Here is a 22560-nt window from a genome sequence, read left to right as displayed (position 1 = left end):
CTAGCTTTTTCTTCCTTAAATATCCCCTTCATTTTCAAATTTGAGCCCGAGAACTGCCGTAACCCCTAGTGGGATGCGCGGGTGAAGGCAGTTTCAGTCACGATCCAAGCCACTAAATCACATACAAAACCCCCCTACCATTAACAGCTAGAAAAGATGGAATTTAAGGATGAAGGAAAATGCCTTTGAAAGGGACTAAATGATAACTAAAATTAGCTATGTGGGTTTCTTGAAAGTTTCTTCAAAAATGGTTCTGCAACCCTTTTGTTTACTTGAAAACTTGTTACGACGTTCCCTCAGCAATTATTAACCAGCCTACTATGAGTAATAAAAAGAAAATTTATTGATGAAATACTTTTTAACTTTCATGAAATAAGACTTCAACAGAGGTTCCTTTGAGTAGACATACGAATGGAAAAATGATCCGTAAAGACGATAGCACGATGGTAACTGATAATCCTACGTTGATTTTCAGGCCATCAGGAATCATCTATGCGACGGGAACGGCGGCTGCTTGGTGTGATGACTGGGCGTGGTTTGTACAAATCGGTATCATCGTAACGCTGTTGCGGTTGCTTTAACCTATAAAATTAGATTAAATAAGTTATGCTTTACCCCAATAAAATGGACAAAGAAAAATTAATAATTATTAATAAATAATTATCATGGAGAAAGAGAAAAGACTTACGTCGCGGATCTCCTGCGGCCATTAGGCGACGTATTATCTTTGCAGGTATCCTCTTCCGCAGCCAATTGGAGATCAGCGACAGGTGGAGTGGAAGGTTGGGCGTGTGGAAGGTGAGTCAAATCTGACTGGACGCTCTCCGGACTTGATGGAGGAGGCTGATCAGTTTTGAGCCGCTTGGCGTCAGAAGGTTGGTATTGAATCACATCTTCTGTTTCCTGAATTTCTTCCGGTGATGAAACTCGAATACAATTTTCCTGGTTTTCTCTTGGTTGGGATTTACTATTATTATTGAATTGTGGGCTACTTTGGGAATGGTCTATTGAATTTTGCGTTGTGATGATCTTACGCAATTCAGAACCAACGTAGCTGTCGTTATATCGAGTATTAAGCTTTCGCACTCGTTTGTTATTATTGATGTTCAACTGCTGGTCTCTCAAATACGGTTCAGATCGAGGGAACTCATCTGTGGCTGACAAACCATTCAATTCCACATTACCTTTGGCTTCCTCCATACCTGGTGCATATTGATAGATAACCCGTCCACCTGACTGAACCACAGCCTCTTCCACATCTGAATCAATTTCGATTTCTGATAAATAGAGGATAGTGGATTCACAATCCGAATCTTCATATGATGATACAGAAGAGACGGAAACGTCAGACAATCCAGCACGGGAGTCGTTGGATTCGTCAAAAAATTCTTCAGGAAATCGAGCTAAATAATCCCACAGGGCTTTAGGTTTCTCAGTTGGTCGTTTCCACAGGTAGGCCTTCGGATGAAATGTAGGCAGTGGGGAAATGGGCGGCTCTTTCTGGCTCTTCTCTACCGCTTGACTACTTGGTTTTTTCCCCTTATCTTTTTGCGAGCTCGATCGGTATCGATCGACCTCGTGACTTGATTTTGAACGATTGCGATCACGTTCTTTTTCCTTATGCCTATCGCGATCTTTATCACGGTGGGAGGAAGATTTTCTCCTCGAATCACGATCTCTGTGTTCGGATTTGGAGTGGTGTGATTTGCTCCGTCGGTCAGCTTCCTCCTTTTTTTCGCGTTCACGTCTTTTTTCTCGATCTCTTTGCCGGTCCCGATCGCGATCCTTGTTCCTATCTTTATCTTTGTGAGATTTGTCGCGACGGTCCGATTTGTGTGATTCCAATCTTGAGCGACTTCGTTCTTTAGTAGAAGATGAAACAGACGCATCAATCGTTTTATCTCCTAGAATTTCTTCCGCATCAAGAGATTCTGCAGTCACTGTTGACGCTTTTTTTGCTGTAGGTTTCCCAGAGTCGGATTTGACCATTTCTCCTGTTAGCTGACTCCCGCTTTCAGATGTTTGATCTCTTGAAGCACTACCGTTTGTTGCTGCGTCTCCTGCTTTTTTAGATCCTAAATTATCGGGATCTTCATCACGCTTCCGATCAGGATCACGGCTACTTGCTTTTGGCCGCCATGCAAAGTGGTCGTCCACTGGAGCGTCGTCTTCACATTTATCTTCTGGCTCTTCTTCCCCTGGTACAGGTGTTACAGTACGGCTGGTTGGTGCGGCAATTTCTAACTTCTCAAATTCGGGGCTAGAAAAATCATCTTCATCATCTTCTTCCATGTCGTCATCATTTTCAATGCTACTCTCCGGAGAATCTCGTGGCTGGTGTTCTGTGGGGTTATTATTATCATGGAACTCATCGGAAGTCACTGGTGAGCCTACAGCGGGCGATTCGGATGGCAGATCATCACCAGAGCTGATTGCTGAGAGCGCTGAACCCACGCGATTCGGTGCGGCTGCTTCGACGTTCTCTGTTTTGACACTCTCCCTGCTACTTTGTGGAGATATTGGGCTGCAGATACGTTCCAGGCCAACCTCTGCTGCTGGTCGACTGTCTTCCATGCTGACGTCACTCATACCCTCAACATGATCTTTCTTTAAGCTGGAGCCACATCTAGGCTCCGGCGATGGTGTTATAGCTTCCAAATCAAATTCTTCTCCAGGGGGTGGTGTGCAGTCCTCTTTATCTCGAGAGGGGATGGAGACAGGCATTGGACGGAAGGCTTTTCTAGGCGAACTAGTGGTGGAGTTGGTGTCTACCACCTTGTTGCTGATTCCAGCTCGAGGATTTTTTATGCCAAGAAAGTTGTAAATGGCACTCTCTACTGCTGGATGAAATACTGGGAGCACCTTGGGCTGGACTACCTGCTGAACAATTCTGTCTACTCCTTTGTCAATCAATCCCAGCTCTAGGATATGCTTTCTCAAATTTTCTCGCATTTGGTTCTTTGCCATATCTGGTCTCCATCGCTGTTTACTCAAAAAGGCAGCAACAGCACTGTCAACACGAAAAGTTAGATTTTGATAGGCTGGCTTTGTGTCTACGTCAGCTAAACATTCTCGTCGCCACTGGTCAAATGTTCCTTGAGACTTGATTTGATTTACAATTTGGTCAACAAATTTTGGATCAGCTGGAAGTTGGTGAAAAGGTGGCGGAATTTCCATTTTACAATTTCAATGGGGTTTATAATCAATAGAATCTCGTTCATCTAAGCATAGCGTTCAGTTTCACACACTGTCGCTATTTCACAAGGATTCACTGTGGTTATTATTTGCAAAATACTCAATATAATTTAAGGTCACACAGCGTAGACATACATTATGATAATCGTTTCCAGTTCCCGATGGTAAAAAGATGTAGAATGTTGAAATAGGCAGCAAAAAAAATGAAACAGAATTACAGAAAACAGAACAATGTCACAGATGCAGACTATCATGCAGACAATAAAAATGGCCATTGCCAGATTTAGTAGATAAAGCTAGGGATCTGCCCCTATTGGTGCTAATCGGGGAATTCGGGGCAAGCGGGGCAAAAACTCGATCGATACTATTGGGGATGCATTCCCGAATGCAACAGCGATCGAAATCCGATTGAGTTCAGGGCGAAAAAATTTTCACACTGGTCCCCAAAAGCCCTACTTCGTTCTGCGAAATGCTTCCCCCGGATGGAAAAAAGCCTCTCGAGTGGCTCCAGGCTGATCTAGATAAACTCTCGGCCTCGCGTTGATCGGTCGGATCATTTTGGTTTTCGGGGCGGGTCAGAGGAGTTATGGGCTGTTTTTTTTTTTACCGTCGGGTTCTGGTCGGGTTGTCGAAAATTGCAGACTACAGGGTATGACTATAGAGTACAATGTTTTGAGGTGTGATATGTGACCGGCAACAAAAGCTTCTGCTCGTCTGAGTTGTAATTGTTGTTTGGCTGATGATTAACTACAAAAATTGGTGTTATTTATGTTTTTTTAAAGCGATAGTTCTGTGCAATATAATTACCAATTTAGAAAATAGTTTTTCATGACTGCATGTTAAACTCTTCAGTAAAAAAAAAACAGTGTAAGTCAAATCATTATGTATGTAAGGTTTGTTTTAATATGAAAAATTGCTAAACGAAAATTGTAATTACCTTAATGTTTTCATTTTCATGTAGGAGGGAACATAAAAGAACATTTCTACAACAATGGCTATAGCTGGCAGTCCACAACCAGAACTACATCGTATGCTTCGACGTCTTGACTTTCCACAATCAGCAAAGGAAGCTCTTGCTTGTCTTGGTTAGCACATAAATCAGTACATAGAATAGAAATTGTTTTTGCTAACTTGTTTTTCTTTCGTTTTTTTTATATGAAGAACAACTTTGCCTCCCACTTGCACATACACGTCCCCCCACATCAAAACAGTTGGATTATATTGGGGAAATAATTGATGAATTTGTTTTTTGTGAAATAGACCACAAGGGAGCTAAAAGAAAGGTAAAGATCATTTATATGTGATGATCATTTGTGTAATGTTTTAATTTTTCTAGAGGTTAAATCCAATTCAAGAGTTGCAACTGCTTGAGGTGTTACTGGGTTATTTTGCTGCAGGAGAAGATAGAGTCATCCTGAATACGGTATTCATGATGCTGTTTACTCCTCCTCATACACCAAGTCCCAGTCCTAGCCCATCCCCATCAGGATTCGCCCGAACAGATGTGTTCACCCCGGGAACAGCTACTGCCACCCTCAGTGACCGAATGCGAATTCTAGCTCGATTGGTATCGGCCGCCGTGGCGTCGCGTAATTTAGCTGTCTTAAACTGCACAGGCGTTTGGATGCAACAATTGGTATTTATTTCAACAAATTGAGTTCTGTGACGTATTCGTAACCGCAAACTTTCCTAGGGATGCCTGAGTCAGCACTCGCTTAATCTTTCAAGAGTCTTCATTGAAGATTACTTTGTTCTGAATACCCCACAGTCTAATGTAATGAAAAACAACGGAAAGCCTAAAAAAACAGAAAAATTCTTATGGAAATTACAATTTGATTTACCTTAGATCACTTCTACTAGCTGCTTGGAAGAACTCCCACAGTTAGCTCCTCATTTTACCGCGTGTTTTCTCACGGCCGCCGCAGAACTTTACGGTGGAATAGGTAAATGTCAAAAATATACATATTTTATCCTTTGTTGAATAATATGCAAAATCAAAATTGCAGATGGCAACCGGAGTGCATACATCTCACCGCCAGCTTATTTGCTCAACACCATAGTCAATTGGGTTTCTTCTAACCCGAGATTATGTTTGACACCGCTCACTCTGAATCTGCAACCTCTGCTTCCTAAAGGAAGCATAGTAATGACATCTGTTACTCCTTTGGCTGGTTTACTAAAGTAATATTTTTGCTTATTTCCCATCCAAGCTGCATTAAGTTATAATTTTTTTTTTAAATAGATGGTGCGTTGAAGCTCCTTTAAATCCAAGTCAAGAAAAGGCATTCCCTGTTAAATTTGAGAAAACAAAAGAAAGTAAGCCGGAATGGGATGAAAATTCAAATTATAGTCAGCTTCACTCCAGCCTTTTAGAATCAATGCAAGAGCGATCGGTTTTGCAGAGTCAGCAACAACTGCTACAAGCAGAGGTGATTTCACCTCGTCATTTGGTGACTCTGGTTAGGGGTTTGCTAGATTCCTGTGTTAAGAACAATACAAACAACGAGAAAATCCAACTATCTCTCGACCGGCTAGCCCAGTCCGTGCAAGTAGCCCAATCCTCTGGATGTCTTTATGGAAATACGCGTAAGTGTTGCCAAATATGACATGTACAAACGATTTGATGTTTACCAAATTTTTCTTTTTGTGTTTGTTCGCAGATGAGCTTATGCAAGCCCTCCGTACTCTTCCATACAACAGACTTCTTGATATTGTCGTGCGGAGATACAGTTGATTTGCTGATGCACATGCGTGATACAGAATTTCTCGTTTTTTTAAACCAATACTATTGTACGTTTGAACATTATTCAATAGCAATCGGGTCGTGGGCGAGATGTGTCGGTATGGACACAGTCTTCCAAATCATCAAGTAACGAATCAAAGTCAATAACGTGCAAATCGGAAGACATATTAGTGGACGTGAGCATCATCTCTATGTCCATCATATTGATTTTGTTAACAAAATCTTTAGCATCCACGGATGATACCGGTGCTGGATCTGGTCGCAATTTTGGATCTTTGTCGGCCAAAATACCACCTACGAGACAAGCGTCGGTAACTGACAGGATCTCGTCAATTACTAAGTCCGAATTCTTAGATACAAATTCATGCTCCATTGCAAGATTTTCTTGTGATGTGAAATCGGTAGTTTTAACTTGAGGTGAATGAGAAGATTGCCACACGTGCAAGTCCAATGCTTGGTACTTGGTCAAAACATCACGCAAATGATGTAAAAGTCGAATTGATTTCTCCCTTACGGGTGCATCGCAGTCATCTACAAGTTGGAGTAAAACGAATAGGCATCCACAGGAACCTAATTCGGATAAGGCAGTTTGCAACCTCGAACGAATTTCTTTGGTATCCAATCTAAAGAAAATAAGAGGTGCAGTCAATAGAGAACGAATTTTCTTATGAACATCAATATCGATGAAATCCGTACCGCACTATTTTCTGTTTCTCTTTAGAAAACGTCACTTCGGGGAAAGCTCCATCTAACATTCCCTGCTGTGTCAGCGTCTCATCGATTATACATCGCCTAACCATAGATTACTAGCATTATTTCCTAACCAATTCATGTGTAATTTTTAAAACTTGCCAAAAATCTAAAGCCTGAAGTTTAACCTCCCAGTCCAGATCAGAAAGCGCAGCGGAGCTCATATAACGGTAGAGTACATTTCTGTCAAGGTCAGACCTAGATGAGAAAAGAATTACGTAATATTTATTATGACTAACTAAAAAGATTTGCTTACGGGAAGTGTCCTGATTGTGTAATAAGCGTCAATGCTTTGGCGGCTGCACGCCTAGCTAAGGCCTCACTATCTTGTTGTAGTACGGCGTAGCAACTATTAATAACCGATGCGTTGGAGTGAGTGATCAAATGTTCCCATAATAAAGGGACAGGAGTAGCGGCAGCTACTACTCCTATTGCCGTTGCTCGTACATAAGATTCTGTGTCATTGAACGCCGACAAGGCCGCCTCAAGTAAATGTGAATTTATCAGCAAATGCTGAAATGGCGGATACCCTGTTTATGATACGCATGTTCAAACTGCAACGAAAAGGCAAAACATTTGTTTATTCACCGAAAATTGAACTTACTAATAGCTGACAACTGGGCCATTTCCAGCACGACTTCCATTGCGGAATCGCGGACTTCCCAATGAACCGAAACGGTGCACTGATGGAGTAGAGACGCCATTTCATTCAGAGAGGAATCCGGTGAATTGTTTAGCAGCAAAACTTGGTCTGGATGGATAGATTGCTGGATGCAAAATTTTATCCCTTTTAGACCAGCGCACGTTACCTAAATATATACATAGAAGGCGTGTTAATCGGCGAATAGTTGGTCACTTTACAAGGAAATGGTACCTGAATATTCCGGCTAGCATTATAAGCTACTAACTTCGTGAAGATAATTGGTAGACATATTGTTTCGTAGGTTTCCCACCACCGAATGTTATATACATCTATGAACAAGCATAAGCTCTTGATTAAGTTAATTGCAAGCTGTGGAGTGAAGGACATAAGTGTCATTCTTTTGGCTTCTGGAACCTTTAGGCAGCCAAGAAGAAACAGTCCAGATCGGGTAATTTTCAATGCTAAATCCTGAATCCAATCATAAAATTAACATTCGGGAATTGCAACAACTACATCTGTAACTAACCTTGCCAAGTTTAGTTATAGATTTGTTTAGGGCAACCAAGGACACACTTGTGAGCTCATTGAGCTCACTGTTTGATCGTAACATTGTAGTTAGCATACTGCTAATGGGCTTCGTCGAATGATCATCTAAATCTTCCCAAAATTGATAAACCGTTGTGTAGCATGGAAAATGATCAGCTACTTCATCTGTATCGACCAGAATCGGAATAATCTGAATACAAATTGAAGATGGGTCAAATTTATAAATAACAAAGTTATTCTGAGGGTGAAAGACAAAAAATTTATCTACTTATATTTACCATAAGACGAACAAGTTGTTTTACGAACAGGCTAGATATTTCCAACTGACTCCAAGCAAACAAGCTGTGGGAAATCATCCTCAGGCTAACTCGTAAGAAACCACGTCGTAACAGCAATTGTATCAAAGATACCGCTTTAATTTCCCAACTAGAATGTTCTTTTTCATTTTCCAAGGCACACTTCGCGTAGATAGCCGCAAGAAGAGAGGCCGATTGGGTCAGTAGTTTTTCGTTTTCGGCAGTCGATACAATATTAAAGAGAACCTTTTCGGTATTTAAGGTCAAGAGAGTGCCTGCCGACTTATCCCTTTTGTTGGTGACAAGTGTTTGAGTAATGTAATTTGCTAAAACTTCGAAATATGGTTGCAGTTTATCACTTTCTATCTGATGATTTTGGAGTTGATTTCCGGCCTTGAAAATTGGTTCTATTAATTTCGTGAATATGGTTTCCCTTTGGATGTCATCGACTAATTGTAAAACATGATTGATGATTTCTTCTGCTTTTTTTCTTGTAAATATTGTACGGTCACTCAGGCTGTCAACAATGAATAGGAGTGCACCGGAAGTCACCAGCCAATTTAGGCCTGCCGGAAACTTAGCAAGGCTTAAAAAGAAATTCATGATGGATTTTTTAAACTCATTGTTTTCTACAATTGTAGTTGCCATCAGTTGTTGAATTTTGGTAAAGATGTTTTGTGACTCTGAATACATGAGGTTAAACTTAACTTCATTGTTGGTTAGCTGTAGCAGCAGGTTTACGGCAAAGGTAATAATGGAAGGATGGATGCTATGTATTGTAGAAATCTTCCAAACGTCGTTGAAAAATACCTTTACACTTTGACTCTGGATAAGAGCTGCGTGTGTGGGATCAACAGGTTGTAAGTCACAAACATCATCACTGTCTAATTTCTTTAGATGATCCAAAGATTTATCAAGCAGAAAAGAAATATTCTCAGAAAAGGACGATTTAGGCTTGTCGCAGTAGGATTTCAGCAAAGACAACGCTTTTTCAAATTTTTTTAGGAATGTACTAAAATTGGTTTCGTCTTGAGCTCCCATGGCGGTTTTTAACGTTCAACACAAAAGACACAAAGGCTGCAGAAAGAGATCGTTTGTAAGATTCTGCAACAATGTAGCTATGTGTTCGTGAGGATGCCTGGCAGAAATGGTTAGAAGTAATAACGATCACGGGTTTTTACTCTTTTAAGTCGTGTCAAACTAAACTGCACGAGGTGTATGACGACTGGTTATTGTTTATTTTGATCAATACCCGTTCCTCCCAGTAGGTGGCTAAGGGACCGAGAAAGAGAAGTCGTAGATTTATGAAGTATTTAAGATGTGCAATAATTAAAACGGCCATTTCGGTATTCGACCTGGACTTTATCATACGGCAGAAATAAAAGTTCACGGGTCCAGCAAACATGGTTTCGAATGAGTACTTCTTACGTCGAATATGGCTTTCGACAAATTCAAACAATATCAAAGTTATGCATCAGGTTATTTGTCTACATTGGTATATCATAAAAAAATGATATGAAACATTTCGCATTTATTTCCAAGTGTTCCATGAAGTTGTGACAGTGTGATAAGTCAAAACAAAATTATTTCACTTCAATGACGTGTGAACTATGATCGTTCATAAAACTACCTGGGGGTTGTGGTACTTTATCGAATGATCAACATAAGAAAAACATGACACTCTTCAGGATTATACGAAGAGCCTGTCGACCAAGTCCGTGGTAGTCTTATCAACTAGGCTGGCAACTTTGAACGCTTCTTGGCAATGGCCTCTTCAACTGCTTTTAACTGCTTCAACAATTCTTCGCGGCGCGTAGCAGCGGATTTCTTCCCTCCTTTATCGGTCTTTTGTGGTGATACATTAGCAACCTGAAATAACAACAATAAAAAATAAAATAAAATAAAATGCAAAGATTTGCTCATCCTATTTCAATTAGAATGCACACCTTTGATACAGGCGCAGTTGGAGGTGGTGATTCGGCGATTCGTTTCCTAGTAGGCTGACTTGAACTAGTTACTGGGGAAGGTTGAGGTACAGTTACCGGAACGGGTTTTTCCTTTTCCCAACCTTTAAAGAGAACGATTATTGAAGTACGGGTACCTAAGGTAGCCACTTAAACGAAATACCTTCATCATCTGAGTCGTCATTGAACCTATTGGTTATCTTCTTTAGTGGCGGTGCAGCTGACTTTAAAGTCAGCTTAATCTGTTTAGTTTCCGCCTGTTGTGGTGGCAAATGTCACAAGATTTTCTAGGGAAAAAAAAAGTATTCATTGACTTACTTTGGGCGGCTCAGGGGCTGCTTTCCCCTTAGTTGATGCATGAGATGACAATGATGGCGGGTTCACACCTCGTAGTTCCTTTCGTTCGGCAAAGTCTCTTCGCCCTCGGTTTGACGTTCGCCGTGGTCGTCCGGCATCGTTTGAATGGGGAGATGATTCCCATTCACTAGAACTCGAGGAGGCTGAGACGGCACGACCTCGTGCATGAGCTTTCGCTGGGAGGGCGGAGGTGTTATTTTTGGTTACAGGTCGCACTTTGGAAAGAGATCTGGAACGTGAACGGGACGAAGAACTTGACCAGTCCCTATGAGAGTCATGCCAATTTGCAAGATGTCCAAACGTATGCAATAGAAATTTAATTTACCGATTTCGAATTTGAGGTGACCTCTCATGTATGCTACGCTGTTTGTCTATGGGTTTCCTTGAGGACTGTGGGTGTGGAGGTGATGATGGCATCGGTGCTGATGATGGTTTGTGTTTGGCGATTGGAAGTGAAGAGGCAGTCTTATGGTTCCCTTTGATACGCTGTTCTGCGATTTTGGGTTTACGGCCCTGTCGTTGTTTGACATGCATTGATTTAGATTGTGAAGTGGAACGAGAGCTACCGCTGGAACGGCTAGAACGACTGCTTGAGCTCGAGTATGAACTTGAACTTGAGCTCGATGTCGATGATGATGTTGAGAAGGATGACCCAGACGAATAGCTACGACGCCTCGTGCCTTTAGCTCCAGACGAGTTTCCTCCGGCAACCCCAACTGCACCTGAGGATGGGCCACCGGAACCGACACCACCTCCACCAGCACCACTAGGAGATCTTGACCTCATCCACGGATCCCACCATTCGTCACTTCGGCCACGCTGAGTTGGAGGGACAACTTCCACATACCTATATTAAACGTTTACATCAAAGAGTTAAGGACAATTACCGCAAACGCAAAACTAGATCGTAGTACCTTTCGTCGGGCCACCGTTTCTCATGACCCGGAGGAAGTTGGGGTTGGGATTTGCTGGAAGACGGATGCATATCTCGTTCCATCGGCTTTGGGCCATAGTAGTGTGGACGTTCGTATCCTTCTGGGTGATAGTATTCCCTTTCCCTGTACTCTGATTCTGGTGGGTAAGGACGGCGGCCTTCATAAGGATACGGGTAGCCAGGTGGAGGATGACGGTGAGGAGGAGGATAACGTGACGGAGGCCATCGCCCTTCGCCAGATGGAGGTGGATATTTGTGATATGGTTCGGTATCAGGTTCTTCGAATCTTGAAGAAGAGAGATTTAAAAAAAACAAACAAACAAACAAAAAAAAAAAAACATAAAATTTCTCCTTCCAAGGGATTTCTTAAGGATGATGATATAACGTACGGTGGAGGAACGTCTCCATGCAAAACAGGACTAGCAGGTCGAGTGTAGTAGTCATTTTCTTTATCTAATTCTTCCTCGCCCAACCCCAGATTTAGCTTCTTTTCTTCAAAGTCGATGTCAGTTTCTTTGCGATGATTGGATTTTTTGAGCATCTGCGAAGACAAATCTCGTCAATACACCCAAAAATAGTACAGATATTTAACTTCCATACTACCTCTTTTGCTTGCCTCAATCCTCTTTCCCAAGCAGATTCTGCACCTGAAGCGTCAGTTCGCGGTGGCTCAGCTGGCTGTAATAAGCAAATATTATTCAATGGAGGCATTTATAGGACGGGAAATTGTAATCGATGCCTGTGGATGACGTGGAGGCCTGACAATCACGGCTCTTGGTTGCGCGTTCGCCCATTCAGCCGGCGGGATGAGTGGAACGACTGGCGGTCGCTCAAACGGTCTTTCATAGGATCCAGCAGGCCCATTATGGGGAGATGGACGTGCAGGAGCAAACATATTGTAATTTCCCTTGTCTAGGACTCCAGGATGGACAAACCTATGTAAGCAATGGTAACCGTAAAGTGGAGAAAACTGTCCTATTAACTATCACTTACCTGCAGTTATTACCCCAAGTACAATTGCCTTTACTATAAAACCGACAAACAGGCCGGGGTTCCATACGTGCGTGTTTGCCCACATCTTCTTCACTGCTGACTTCTCCTTCTTCTAGTTCCTCACCTTCTTCTAGTTCTTCATCACTCTGCTCTTTTTCTTTAGGTACCTTCTCTCCATCACATTCTCCATCTTCATCATCTTCATCAGCTTTTTTATCTTCAACCAACTTCTTTGGCTCTTCTTCAAGGTTATCTTCTTCGAAATCTAGTTCTGTGTCTTTGATCAATGTGTCCAAAATTTGTGGAGATTTTTTGCTTGAAGGATCCTTGCAGCTTTCGTTGGCTTCCATTTCATCATCTGACACCATTTCGAGGCTATCCTCACCTTCTTTGCTAGAGTCGTTGGCCATCAAATCTTGTTTGTGTTCATCCAACAAACCACCTGATTGGGCATTTTCATCAAGCCCTATCACTTCTCCACTGTCAGACTTTCTGTCAATGTCATCCATGTTTGAACTCAAACGGCTGGATTCGGCGGCTTGATCCTGGTCGACCATAGAGTTGCTGCTAATGCTGCTTCGGCTTTCCGGACGCGAATTCGTATACAACTGGCCTTCAATTATGCTTGAACTTGTTCCAGACAAGTCTGGATCAGGGCTTGCTGGAGCACTTAAACCGCTTTGACTCATTTTTTACTGATATACGTTAAACAACAGAAGTAACCATCAATCTAACTTAAGCCAACAAAAAGCCAAACCACAAAATAGCCAAACAACCTGGTGCTTACGCCGCCATGACAGCCTGTGTTTCGGCTGTTTGTAATGATGCCGCTAAACAAATAAGGCTCATTTTGTTAAAACAGTTCTATTTCACAATAGACGCAAAACTTTGTGTATATTTAAACGAATTTTATGCTTTGAGATTTCATTTTCCTTATAGGAGCAAAAAGATACTGTTTAAAGTCAAATTTTAATTTGGCAACACTGAAGGCGCCAGTATGTGCGCGAAAATTTGTGTTTCAGTTCGGATACTAAAGCTGGATTTGCTTTCAAATTTTACAGAATTTCAACCTGAAATTTGTTCTACTACGACGTACTGTACTGAATTACAATTATTTTACGTAGCATGTGTGAGTGTTTAGTTCAATATGTAATGTGTCGAGTATAGGTTAGATCCAAAATCGGGTCTGCAGTTTAGGTATAATTTTTTTATCTTGTTTGCATCTGGGTTTAAATATTTAAATAAAAAACGCTAAAATTTTAACCTTACCGTGTACCTATGTTCAATCTGTGTTTACGACGAAAGGATGCCTAATGCATTTTCAGAAACCATTGCTAATCATAGTTTAATATAAATACAGGGTTTAATATAAAATCTGCCACGCTTGTTATCATCCTTTAAATGCATTTTGATGCATATACGGCTTCAGTCAACAATCCTATCATGAGATATTACAAAACTCACGATGATAAGCAACTGCCTTCGAACGTGCATTCGCATCACGTATCGCTTGAACAGTTGCCACCGTTTTGCTGTCTTTCCTTTAGTTCTTCTTCCGCAATATATATTTTTTCTAATAAACTGAGTTCGTTCATCAAATGGCTTCTTGGAAGTTATTTCCAATTTTAGCTATTTGTGCTGGTTTCTTCCTTACCCTTACCGCACAACTACCGCCACCCTGTCCTAGGCAAGAGAATCCTTTTGATTTCTGATCCAATTTATTATATTAAATCCTAAATATTTTTGCGCACACAGTGAAATATATTGTCATGGCCCATTGTTGCATGCCGTTCAAACCGCTGAACTGTACAGAGATTCCAAAACTTTTGTGGATAAAAAACTGCGCTTTCTCCCAGATATAGTTTTGGCTAGTTTTTCCCAGTTGATGATTGAAACCCAAAACCAGCCGACAAAGGAACAATTGCAGACATTTGTGGATACCAACTTCGATGCTGAAGGATTGGAATTTCAGCCGTGGGACCCCTCAGACTGGATCAGTGATCCTCCGTTTCTTTCTAACGTCAATAATTTAGAGCTCCGTGATTGGGGACAAAAATTGCATGAAGGTTGGAAAGCTCTCGGACGCCAGATAGCAGGTACGAACGGTTGTTCTCGTGAGTAAACATATAAGTTTAACGTATCCAACTGAAATTTTAGGCGACGTTCGAGATAATCCTGACCTATATTCAATCGTATATGTGCCTAATCCTTTCATTGTTCCTGGTGGGAGATTTCGTGAATTTTATTACTGGGATTCTTACTGGATCGTAAAAGGACTTTTAATTTCCCACATGAATCAAACGGTAGATACATCGCTCATAAAAAAAATTATTACACCTTTGATAGCTAATCGTATGATGAACAACTGGTTTATCCCAAAAAAAAACATTCTAGGTCAGGGGCATGTTAGATAACTTTTGTCAAATCGTTGATACCTATGGACTTATCCCAAATGGTGGTCGAATTTATTATCAACAACGATCTCAACCACCCATGTTAATACCAATGGTTGACCTCTACGTCAGTGCAACTGGCGACATTGAATTTCTTCGACAAAGGCTCAGCACGATGGAAAAAGAAATGGAGTTCTGGCTAACCAACCGCACAGTTTCCGTTAACGGATACACTCTTGCTCGATACAACGTGGAATATGATGGACCTAGGCCAGAGTCTTACAGGTTTACTTATCTTTTTACCCAAAACACTGCCCATACAAGAAATTTTAATGATTTAATGAAGATTCCTATTTATACAAAAGAGAGGATCTGAAAACCGCTGGTAATTTAAGCGGGACCGAACTAGAAGAATTCTACATAAATATGAAATCCGGTGCGGAATCCGGCTGGGATTTTAGCACGCGATGGTTTATCAATGACGAAGGCACGAACGTCGGTGACATAGCGAACGTCAAGATAAGAAACATTGTCCCGGTAGATTTAAATGCCTTTATTTGCATGAATGCGCAACTGCTGTCCAAAATGTTCAGTCTGGTAGGTGACGAGGCAAAATCTCAAATCTATCAGGATAAGTTTCTTGCATGGAAGGAGGCAATACAAATGGTACGTGTACGTTTACCTTTCAAAATTATCGTTCTACATTTGCATCCGTTGCCTATTGTAGGTGTTGTGGAATGAGGAAGATGGAGTTTGGTTGGACTACGATATGCTTAATAATTTGCCAAGGCATTATTTTTACGCATCTAACATCGCACCATTGTGGGCTGGATGTTGGGATGAAGTATCTCCTCAAAATAGTTTAGTTGTCGATCGTGTTCTCAATTATCTTGATCAAAGCCAAGCTTTACAGTAAGTCCATGAGTGAAACGTCTTGAATACGTACTACATATACAACGATATTCCACATTTTACATGCAGATTTGTTGGCGGTCTTCCGACATCCATGCAAAACTCCGGTCAACAATGGGACTATCCTAACGGCTGGGCACCATTGCAGGTACCGAGATAGCTGGCGATGACTCGTTCCACATCGCGCACGCTTATAAAATCTATTTTTTTACCTTCGCACTTTCAGATAATTAATATTACTTTGGTTTAGCATTTATTGGTTTACGGACTTGAAAATACTGCCGATCCTAGGGCTGAAACACTGGCGTTTGATATCGCTCACAAATGGCTCGATAATAATTTTTTGGCCTTTCAGCAAAGTATTCCTAACGCTATGTTCGAAAAGGTAACAAAGTTTAGCTATATTGTTTGATGCGGTCTAACTCTTCCTCATTTTCTTCAGTACGATGTCACGTCTTTAGGCCTGCCAGGAGGTACATTTAAAAAAAATTAAAAATACGTTGCTTTGAATTTTGAAATATCCCGAATTTAGGTGGAGGAGAATACGACGTTCAATTAGGTTTTGGATGGACCAATGGTGTTGTTCTCGACTTCCTGGAAAAATATGGAGACCGACTGTGATCACCCATTGCAGTGCACGATTCAAATTTCAACCCAAGTTTCGCATTTGATGTAAAATGGCACTTTCAATATTAAGGTTTACGGAGATCCATGTGTGTATTATTCATGGAATATAATCGTAACAGAGGAACAAAATGAAGTAACTGGAAACGAACATAATCTAAGAGAGTAAAATAAGGGTTTATTACAGTGTATGCCTATACTGGCCTTGGTGGTCAGTGGCATGTGGTGAAGCTAACATTCGCCATTCAGCTTAATTCGCTCCGAATACATCAGTTTTGTAGCGACCCTCAGCCTAATAAAAGGTTGGTGCTTTATATATATGTTGGAATTCAACGTTTGAATTAAACTGCGTACCTTAAGATTCTTAAACACCATTTCGGCTTCATCCTGGTTTATATTGCCGTATTGACAAATAATTTTAATGATGGTTTTCTTCACTTGAGCGGCCATTGCTAACCTTCCACAAACGTATACGTAAGCTCCCTCGTTCAAAATCTGTGTGGAGACACGCGGGCCGTCCTTCCAGAGCAGATCTTGCACGTAGCACTGCGTTACAGAATTAAATTTTTCCGAAATTATACGTAATTTATAGACGTATATTAGTTAAACGTACCTTGTTCTTTCCTTTTTCCTTGGAAAACGCAAAAAAAGTTCTGCTGATTATTTTGTGATGTATCATTGCATCCATCTCACTGGCAAATGGTTGTAGAGCTTTTTCTTTGCATCCGTAATACAAATAAATGGAACCATACCGATTGCTAGCTACAATTTTTCGTGGCGGACAATGTCAAATAATGACTCCCATTACATTATGCGAATCGTTATGGGAAATAGTGGTTATTCTCCTACCTTGTTGTTGGACGGTGGGCTTCCAAAATTTTCCCCATACTTTTGTGATGAATGTGCTGTGAAACGGAACGCCCTTTTCGAAGCATCGCTGTTGCCAGAATCCTCTGCATTTCGAAAAATTTGCATGAATAGTTTTCCGTTAATTCCAGATGACTTTCTGTCAATAGAAGTATTCAAACCTAAAAGGAGCAATCCCACTACCAGCAGCGATCCAAATCATTGGCTTGGAAGTATAGAGAGGTAGATGGAATGAAGGGTTGGATATGAAATAGCACGCCACGAAATCTCCGCGACGGATTTCTTCCAAGTATGAAGTGCACAGTCCTTTGAAAACACGTCCTTCAGCATCCTGCGTTCGACAACGAACAAGGCTTGCTATAAGACTAAAGTTGGAAAACTTGGATTAGAATTTTTGAAACAAATCCGAACGTAGTGGTATAAAACGAACTCAATTTCTGTTGGTACAATGGCTGTCGAGGAAGAAATGCTGTAAAACCGGGGTTGTAGAACGGGAAGAACGCTGATCAAAGCGGCTGCGTCAACATGAACGGAAGGAAATTCCTCCAAGACATCCACTATATTGGCGTAACTCGAAGACGTCCATTGTTTGTAAGACGCGGAATCCTTGACGAATAACAAAGTGCTTAAATCACGTCTTTCTTATTAACTCGTTCATAGCTATAGAATACCTCAGCCAAAATGTTAAGTTGCGCTTTTTCAGTTTGATCAATTGCTGAAGAAGCCAAAAACCTGAGTATGTCTTGGGAAGGCGAACTGGTCAAGTCCACGAATCGAGAGAGCAGGGTGTCGAACGTACACTGTGAAACTTTCTTCCAAGTTTCCCATTTCTGATTTGGATTTTGAACTTGAAGTTGAACCAGAGATCGAGTGGCAGGACAATTTTTAAGACATAGCGTAAATCGCTGGATGATTTCTTGGCTGTTCCGAGGAAAGACGGCCAAATGGTCTCCAGGTTTATACTTAAGATTTTCGGAGTTAAAGGTGTTCAGCTGAAGAAAAATGGTAGCGTATCCCTTGCTGTATCAATGGATTTTATATTTCATGGGAGTTTTAATGTTTTCTTCTAACAAACTCAATTTACCTTGAGCTGGAATCTCCGATGATGCTCTTTCCAGAAACTCGAGCAAGTGATACCTCTTTGAGATGGACGTCAGAGAGCGCTACATATATGATAAAACAGAACAGAACGGTTAAGAACACAAAAAATATTATTGAAAACAATTAATTCTAACTTCGTAAAACATCTTCTTTTCCGCCTTTGATGATGGAAAAGCGCGCAGACACGGTATCCGACGGATCAAAAGGAGATTCCTTGTTTAACAAATCATTGTTTTCATTCCGTATAAGATATTGTTTGCATATCGCATTCGTGATATCTGATAGCCAAGTTTGGAAAGCTTTCTCTTGGTTGCTTAGTTCGTCAGCGCAGTGAAGTGTCAACAAGCGGGTGCCACCCAGTTCTTGAAACATATTATCAACAAATTTTCCGTAAGCACAAAAATTTGGATAAGCTGTTGAACCCAATCCTAGAACAGCAAAACTGGGAAACAAAAAAGTTAATTTTTTGTTTCACTAAGCAGGAATTTCATGTTATTTGCTGAAATACATACCAAGAGGGTTTGTTAACGAATCGGATTTTTGAATTCTCTTGTTTAATTTTAATCAAGCTCTTTTTGAATTCCTCCCCGTTGCTAGGACTCTCTCCGTCTCCGAAGGTAGAAGCTATTACAATTGTAGCTTGCTGATCTTGCAACTGATTAATATCGTAGTCAGCCATGCAGTACAGCTGGAAGTACAAAAGTCTTTTAAGTGTGGAAACAGATACCTATGTCACGAGACTGTACTATGAAGGTGTTTGTACTTTAGCTTGGAAAAGAGACTTGAACTTGAAGAACGTTTTCGTCGCAAAATTTTCTGCTTTTCCAGATTGTGAAGCAAATAGCAGAACCACTTTAGGCCGTTTTAACCAACAAGAACGATAGAGGTAACAGCAGAGCCGGGCAGCTATCATTACTGCTCTAAACTTTGGTGTACGTTTTACACTGCGTTTTATTGCCAACTTTTTGGGGTTATTTGACCATGCCGGCGTCTGGATGAAAATATGCGCAAGTAAGTAAACCTTTTCACTAGCAGCTATAATCACTTATTCACTAAAGCCATTGTCCTGTAATATAAAACATACTTGGTATTCGAAAGATGGTTTCAGGAAGTACAACGCCATTTCCTGATGAAAGAGCGGTGAAGTCGAAGACGACATTGGCGGAACGAGCCAAATCCAATCAGCAGGGCAGCCACCCCGTGTTTTCATTTCATTCTCGTAAAATTGCATGAACGATTCGGAAGCCGTGTGATGATCCCACGTTGTTACCCCACACTTTTGGTAGCTGTAGAGCACCGCTTTATTCACCTCCAGCAAAACCGTGTCTTTCCAAAGTGTTGTGTGACTACTCGTGTCCAGTTCCATTTTGCTTGCTACTGTCTGTTTTACGAATCACTCATCTTCAGTTAAATATGATTGATTCTTTTTTGTGGCCGAAATGATGGATGTGAAATTTACCTCGGATATGTCGTAGCGCTGCGGATCGCATAGATCTCTGGAACCTATCTCTGTTCCCATATACCAACCGTTAAATGGAGCAGCGGGAAATTGAATGCCTCCGCAATCAAACAGCATATTGGCAACCGCTGGTAGGGCGTACCAACGTAACCCTAGCTCTTCAAACCATGGGAACCTGAGGTTATTGGTTGTTTAGTAGAAGTTCCACAGTTGTCAACGACTGTTAATAAACAAGTTTATCATACGAGGGATGTGAAAGAGAAATCTGAAGTACCACGTCGTCCGGAATGACAAATATTTCGGGTGGTAGTCCTTTAGCTTGTAGAACAAGGGGAAGAATATCGAAACGAGTTGTCTGCTCTATCTCCCATCCCAATGAAAGGCAAAGCTATAGAAGAGAGGAGAATTGAACAGAAATCGCTTAATTTGGGTTACGTTTTCGTGATTGTCGTAGAACTGTGTAAGGCGGATGTGATATGTACGCACCTCGGTGAATTGGATGTTGGAAGGATCTCCTTTAATTGTTCCATCCGGATTTCGATAACCGGCATAGCTGATCAATTGGCTGTTCCAGACACGAAAATCGGACTGACCGACAGTGCGAGGAGGAAAGACGGTTATAGTTGAGCGTAAACGTCCTTGATTTGTTGCGTACTTGATGTGTTCGATAATGCTATGGAACATTTCTTGAGCTGTTTGTACATGCCGAGCATCAAAAACCTTAAAATTCATAGGGCAGATTGTATGATGTAGCTATAAGGATATTATAAGAATTTTTTAAAGAAATCATTTCACACCTTCAAAGATGACCACTGTACTCTTGCGACACAGCGCGGAGCATTGCGCCAAGCCATACCACATCCGTACACCAGCTCGTCGTATGTCAAATCATAGCTACTTGTATCCTCGATGCTTTTATGAACTTCGAGCACTCGACTGATATGTTCCTCAGAGCCAAATCTTGGAAGATGAATGATACGAACCTCAAGAATTAAAGATGAATTGTAAATTAAAGAAAATTTTACGTTTACTTTTTTGAAGAGTGAAAGAATCCATCAAGGAACTCCTTTGCCTGTTGCAAGACTTTTTCTTTTGGTCGTTTATAATTGTTAGGGACTTGACGGGAGACCATTTTGCTACTGGCGCAAACCTCTTGTTCGGAGCATGGCCCTTCCTATAGATCAACATCAAAGATTCTACTTCTTTACGATCACTTTATAAACGTGAAACTTTGAAGAGGTCGTAAGCTTACTTACGCAAGTGTTTTTGAGAAATAGTTTGTCGACAAAAACTTTGCCTGTAGTGTGATTGCGAAGTTCAATGCCATGCCGATCTTCTAGCCACATCTCAGTGCAAAGGGTTGGAGGCTCAAAAATAACCAGTCTGCAAAAATTCGCGAATAAATTATATAGTCTTAATGGTAACGCTGTGGTGTTGGAAGCCATCGCGGATTGGATCCTGACCAGGCTTCTTCCATGGGAGACTTTGATTTTAACTCCCCATTTTAACTAACTCAGAACCATCATAGTTATCAAGGCAAACTCCCATCGTTTTGCTCTTTGTATAGTAAACTGAATCTCTCGTGACGGTATCGCCTAAATATCTTCGTGAGGTAAATACTATTAGCGCAATTAAACTGTTAACGAAGAAGCCTTTTGATTCATGGATATACCACTAACAACACTTCTTCATCTACGTCGTCTATTTTAACACTCAATTATTGAAAACTTTTCAAGCGACGATAAATCACAAAGTATAGATTTATTAAGGAACTCTTAGGAAAACTAGTTTGAAAGCCAACGCATCGTGTGATGGGCATGTAGAATGCGAATTTCGCAGGAATCACGAACGTTGTAACACGCCTGGATTTTCAAAGAACATAATTCGCGATTCTCGTTTAGTGAGAAAACACACAATACGCACTCATGTGAGCCTTGCATGCTAAATGGGGCTAATCTACATTGAAAGCAGGTGAGTTCCGCTCACGAGATCCCTCGTACTTTTTTGGAAACATAAAACATTAACAAAGCGAATAAAATAAAAGAAATTGCACACCACAAGTGAGGCCATATGAATGTCTAGATCAAAATTGGGCTGAAAGCTATCTGGCACGGTTGCAAATGCAGAAAACAAATGCGTAATTAAAAAAAATATATATTGAGTTATTACCAACAGCTGATTAAATTTAGTAAGGTGTGGCTTGAACGCTCTTCGCGAACAAATAAAATGAAATAATCCCTGGCGACACGGTCAAGCATATAAATGTGCCTTGAATGTGGTACACGGACACAATTGACAGTAGCCTAACTTTTGTTGTTTTTTGTAGATTTTTATGGCGATACGCACTGCAGGTGCTACTATATATACAACTACACGAAACTAGATACCGTACTGACGATGATAAAGCAAGACAGGTGCGATTTCCTCATTGGTATACTCTGTAGAACAGGTAACATAAAAAAGGGGAAGATGTAGCTCATCATTATGCAGTAAGGATTTTATGAAAATGTTCAATTGCAGCTCGATTGGGGAATCAATGACAGCCGATGAAAACCAACTCACAGTGAGCCGACAGTTACAATATGATAAGGCCTGTTTATCAGTGTGACAATGAATAGCGTTCTCGGCGTTATCTGTCGCGTGAATGACTCATTTAAAATGCTTTGTCATTCGATCTAGTCTTTGCAGGTTTCGGTCAATAATAATAACAAGAAACAAGGAAACTTTTATTCAGCTTGCATGTTTCGTGTACATATGTTCACTAAACTTTGCAAATGACATCG

The 22560-nt window shown here is 40.9% G+C and overlaps 6 protein-coding genes across 7 annotated transcripts; 2 read left to right on the top strand and 4 right to left on the bottom strand.

The window, feature by feature from the left end:
• Window positions 1-327: 327 nt before the first annotated feature.
• Window positions 328-3422, bottom strand: LOC130697421 (biorientation of chromosomes in cell division protein 1-like 1). Its single transcript, XM_057520318.2, has 2 exons — window positions 689-3422; window positions 328-582 (listed from the first exon to the last, which is right to left on the bottom strand). The coding sequence occupies exons 1-2, from the start codon at window positions 3175-3177 to the stop codon at window positions 480-482; spliced, it is 2592 nt and encodes an 863-aa protein (XP_057376301.1). The 5' UTR covers window positions 3178-3422; the 3' UTR covers window positions 328-479.
• A 482-nt stretch (window positions 3423-3904) lies between these two features.
• Window positions 3905-5978, top strand: LOC130697425 (integrator complex subunit 15-like). Its single transcript, XM_057520323.2, has 9 exons — window positions 3905-4062; window positions 4157-4280; window positions 4357-4478; window positions 4532-4831; window positions 4889-4969; window positions 5042-5138; window positions 5202-5376; window positions 5438-5781; window positions 5856-5978. The coding sequence occupies exons 2-9, from the start codon at window positions 4187-4189 to the stop codon at window positions 5927-5929; spliced, it is 1287 nt and encodes a 428-aa protein (XP_057376306.1). The 5' UTR covers window positions 3905-4062; window positions 4157-4186; the 3' UTR covers window positions 5930-5978.
• LOC130697418 (BRCA1-associated ATM activator 1-like) lies at window positions 5921-9380 on the bottom strand. The gene is made up of 8 exons (XM_057520315.2): window positions 8156-9380; window positions 7858-8067; window positions 7563-7799; window positions 7293-7497; window positions 6945-7218; window positions 6791-6886; window positions 6635-6730; window positions 5921-6561 (listed from the first exon to the last, which is right to left on the bottom strand). The coding sequence occupies exons 1-8, from the start codon at window positions 9212-9214 to the stop codon at window positions 6003-6005; spliced, it is 2736 nt and encodes a 911-aa protein (XP_057376298.1). The 5' UTR covers window positions 9215-9380; the 3' UTR covers window positions 5921-6002.
• Window positions 9381-9684: 304 nt separating this feature from the next.
• Window positions 9685-13241, bottom strand: LOC130697419 (zinc finger CCCH domain-containing protein 18-like). Of its 2 annotated transcripts, none has more exons than XM_057520316.2 (10): window positions 12422-13241; window positions 12168-12363; window positions 12032-12106; window positions 11818-11969; window positions 11409-11714; window positions 10820-11341; window positions 10456-10759; window positions 10301-10394; window positions 10120-10241; window positions 9685-10042 (listed from the first exon to the last, which is right to left on the bottom strand). In XM_057520316.2, exons 1-10 carry the CDS (start codon window positions 13108-13110, stop codon window positions 9908-9910), a joined length of 2595 nt encoding a protein of 864 aa, XP_057376299.1. In that variant the 5' UTR covers window positions 13111-13241; the 3' UTR covers window positions 9685-9907. The 2 variants fall into 2 exon arrangements, with proteins under 2 accessions (XP_057376299.1, XP_057376300.1); XM_057520317.2 differs by having other exon boundaries at window positions 10456-10723.
• Window positions 13242-13959: 718 nt separating this feature from the next.
• LOC130697422 (trehalase-like) lies at window positions 13960-16437 on the top strand. Its single transcript, XM_057520319.2, has 10 exons — window positions 13960-14104; window positions 14173-14517; window positions 14579-14724; window positions 14816-15099; window positions 15180-15480; window positions 15542-15726; window positions 15796-15874; window positions 15977-16111; window positions 16169-16199; window positions 16259-16437. The coding sequence occupies exons 1-10, from the start codon at window positions 14020-14022 to the stop codon at window positions 16345-16347; spliced, it is 1680 nt and encodes a 559-aa protein (XP_057376302.1). The 5' UTR covers window positions 13960-14019; the 3' UTR covers window positions 16348-16437.
• Window positions 16438-16550: 113 nt separating this feature from the next.
• LOC130697417 (nitric oxide synthase, salivary gland-like) lies at window positions 16551-21152 on the bottom strand. The gene is made up of 18 exons (XM_057520314.2): window positions 21034-21152; window positions 20809-20951; window positions 20575-20737; window positions 20264-20497; window positions 20023-20165; window positions 19778-19952; window positions 19403-19699; window positions 19082-19309; window positions 18831-19006; window positions 18453-18760; window positions 18302-18380; window positions 17889-18237; window positions 17648-17823; window positions 17379-17582; window positions 17200-17303; window positions 16964-17112; window positions 16705-16896; window positions 16551-16642 (listed from the first exon to the last, which is right to left on the bottom strand). The coding sequence occupies exons 1-18, from the start codon at window positions 21121-21123 to the stop codon at window positions 16601-16603; spliced, it is 3252 nt and encodes a 1083-aa protein (XP_057376297.1). The 5' UTR covers window positions 21124-21152; the 3' UTR covers window positions 16551-16600.
• Window positions 21153-22560: the final 1408 nt, after the last annotated feature.

This window comes from Daphnia carinata, chromosome 3 (genome assembly GCF_022539665.2).
Source record: "Daphnia carinata strain CSIRO-1 chromosome 3, CSIRO_AGI_Dcar_HiC_V3, whole genome shotgun sequence".
NCBI classification, from domain to species: Eukaryota; Metazoa; Arthropoda; class Branchiopoda; order Diplostraca; family Daphniidae; genus Daphnia; species Daphnia carinata.
Note: the sequence above shows the minus strand (reverse complement) of the source record. Positions and strands in the feature narration are given on the sequence as shown.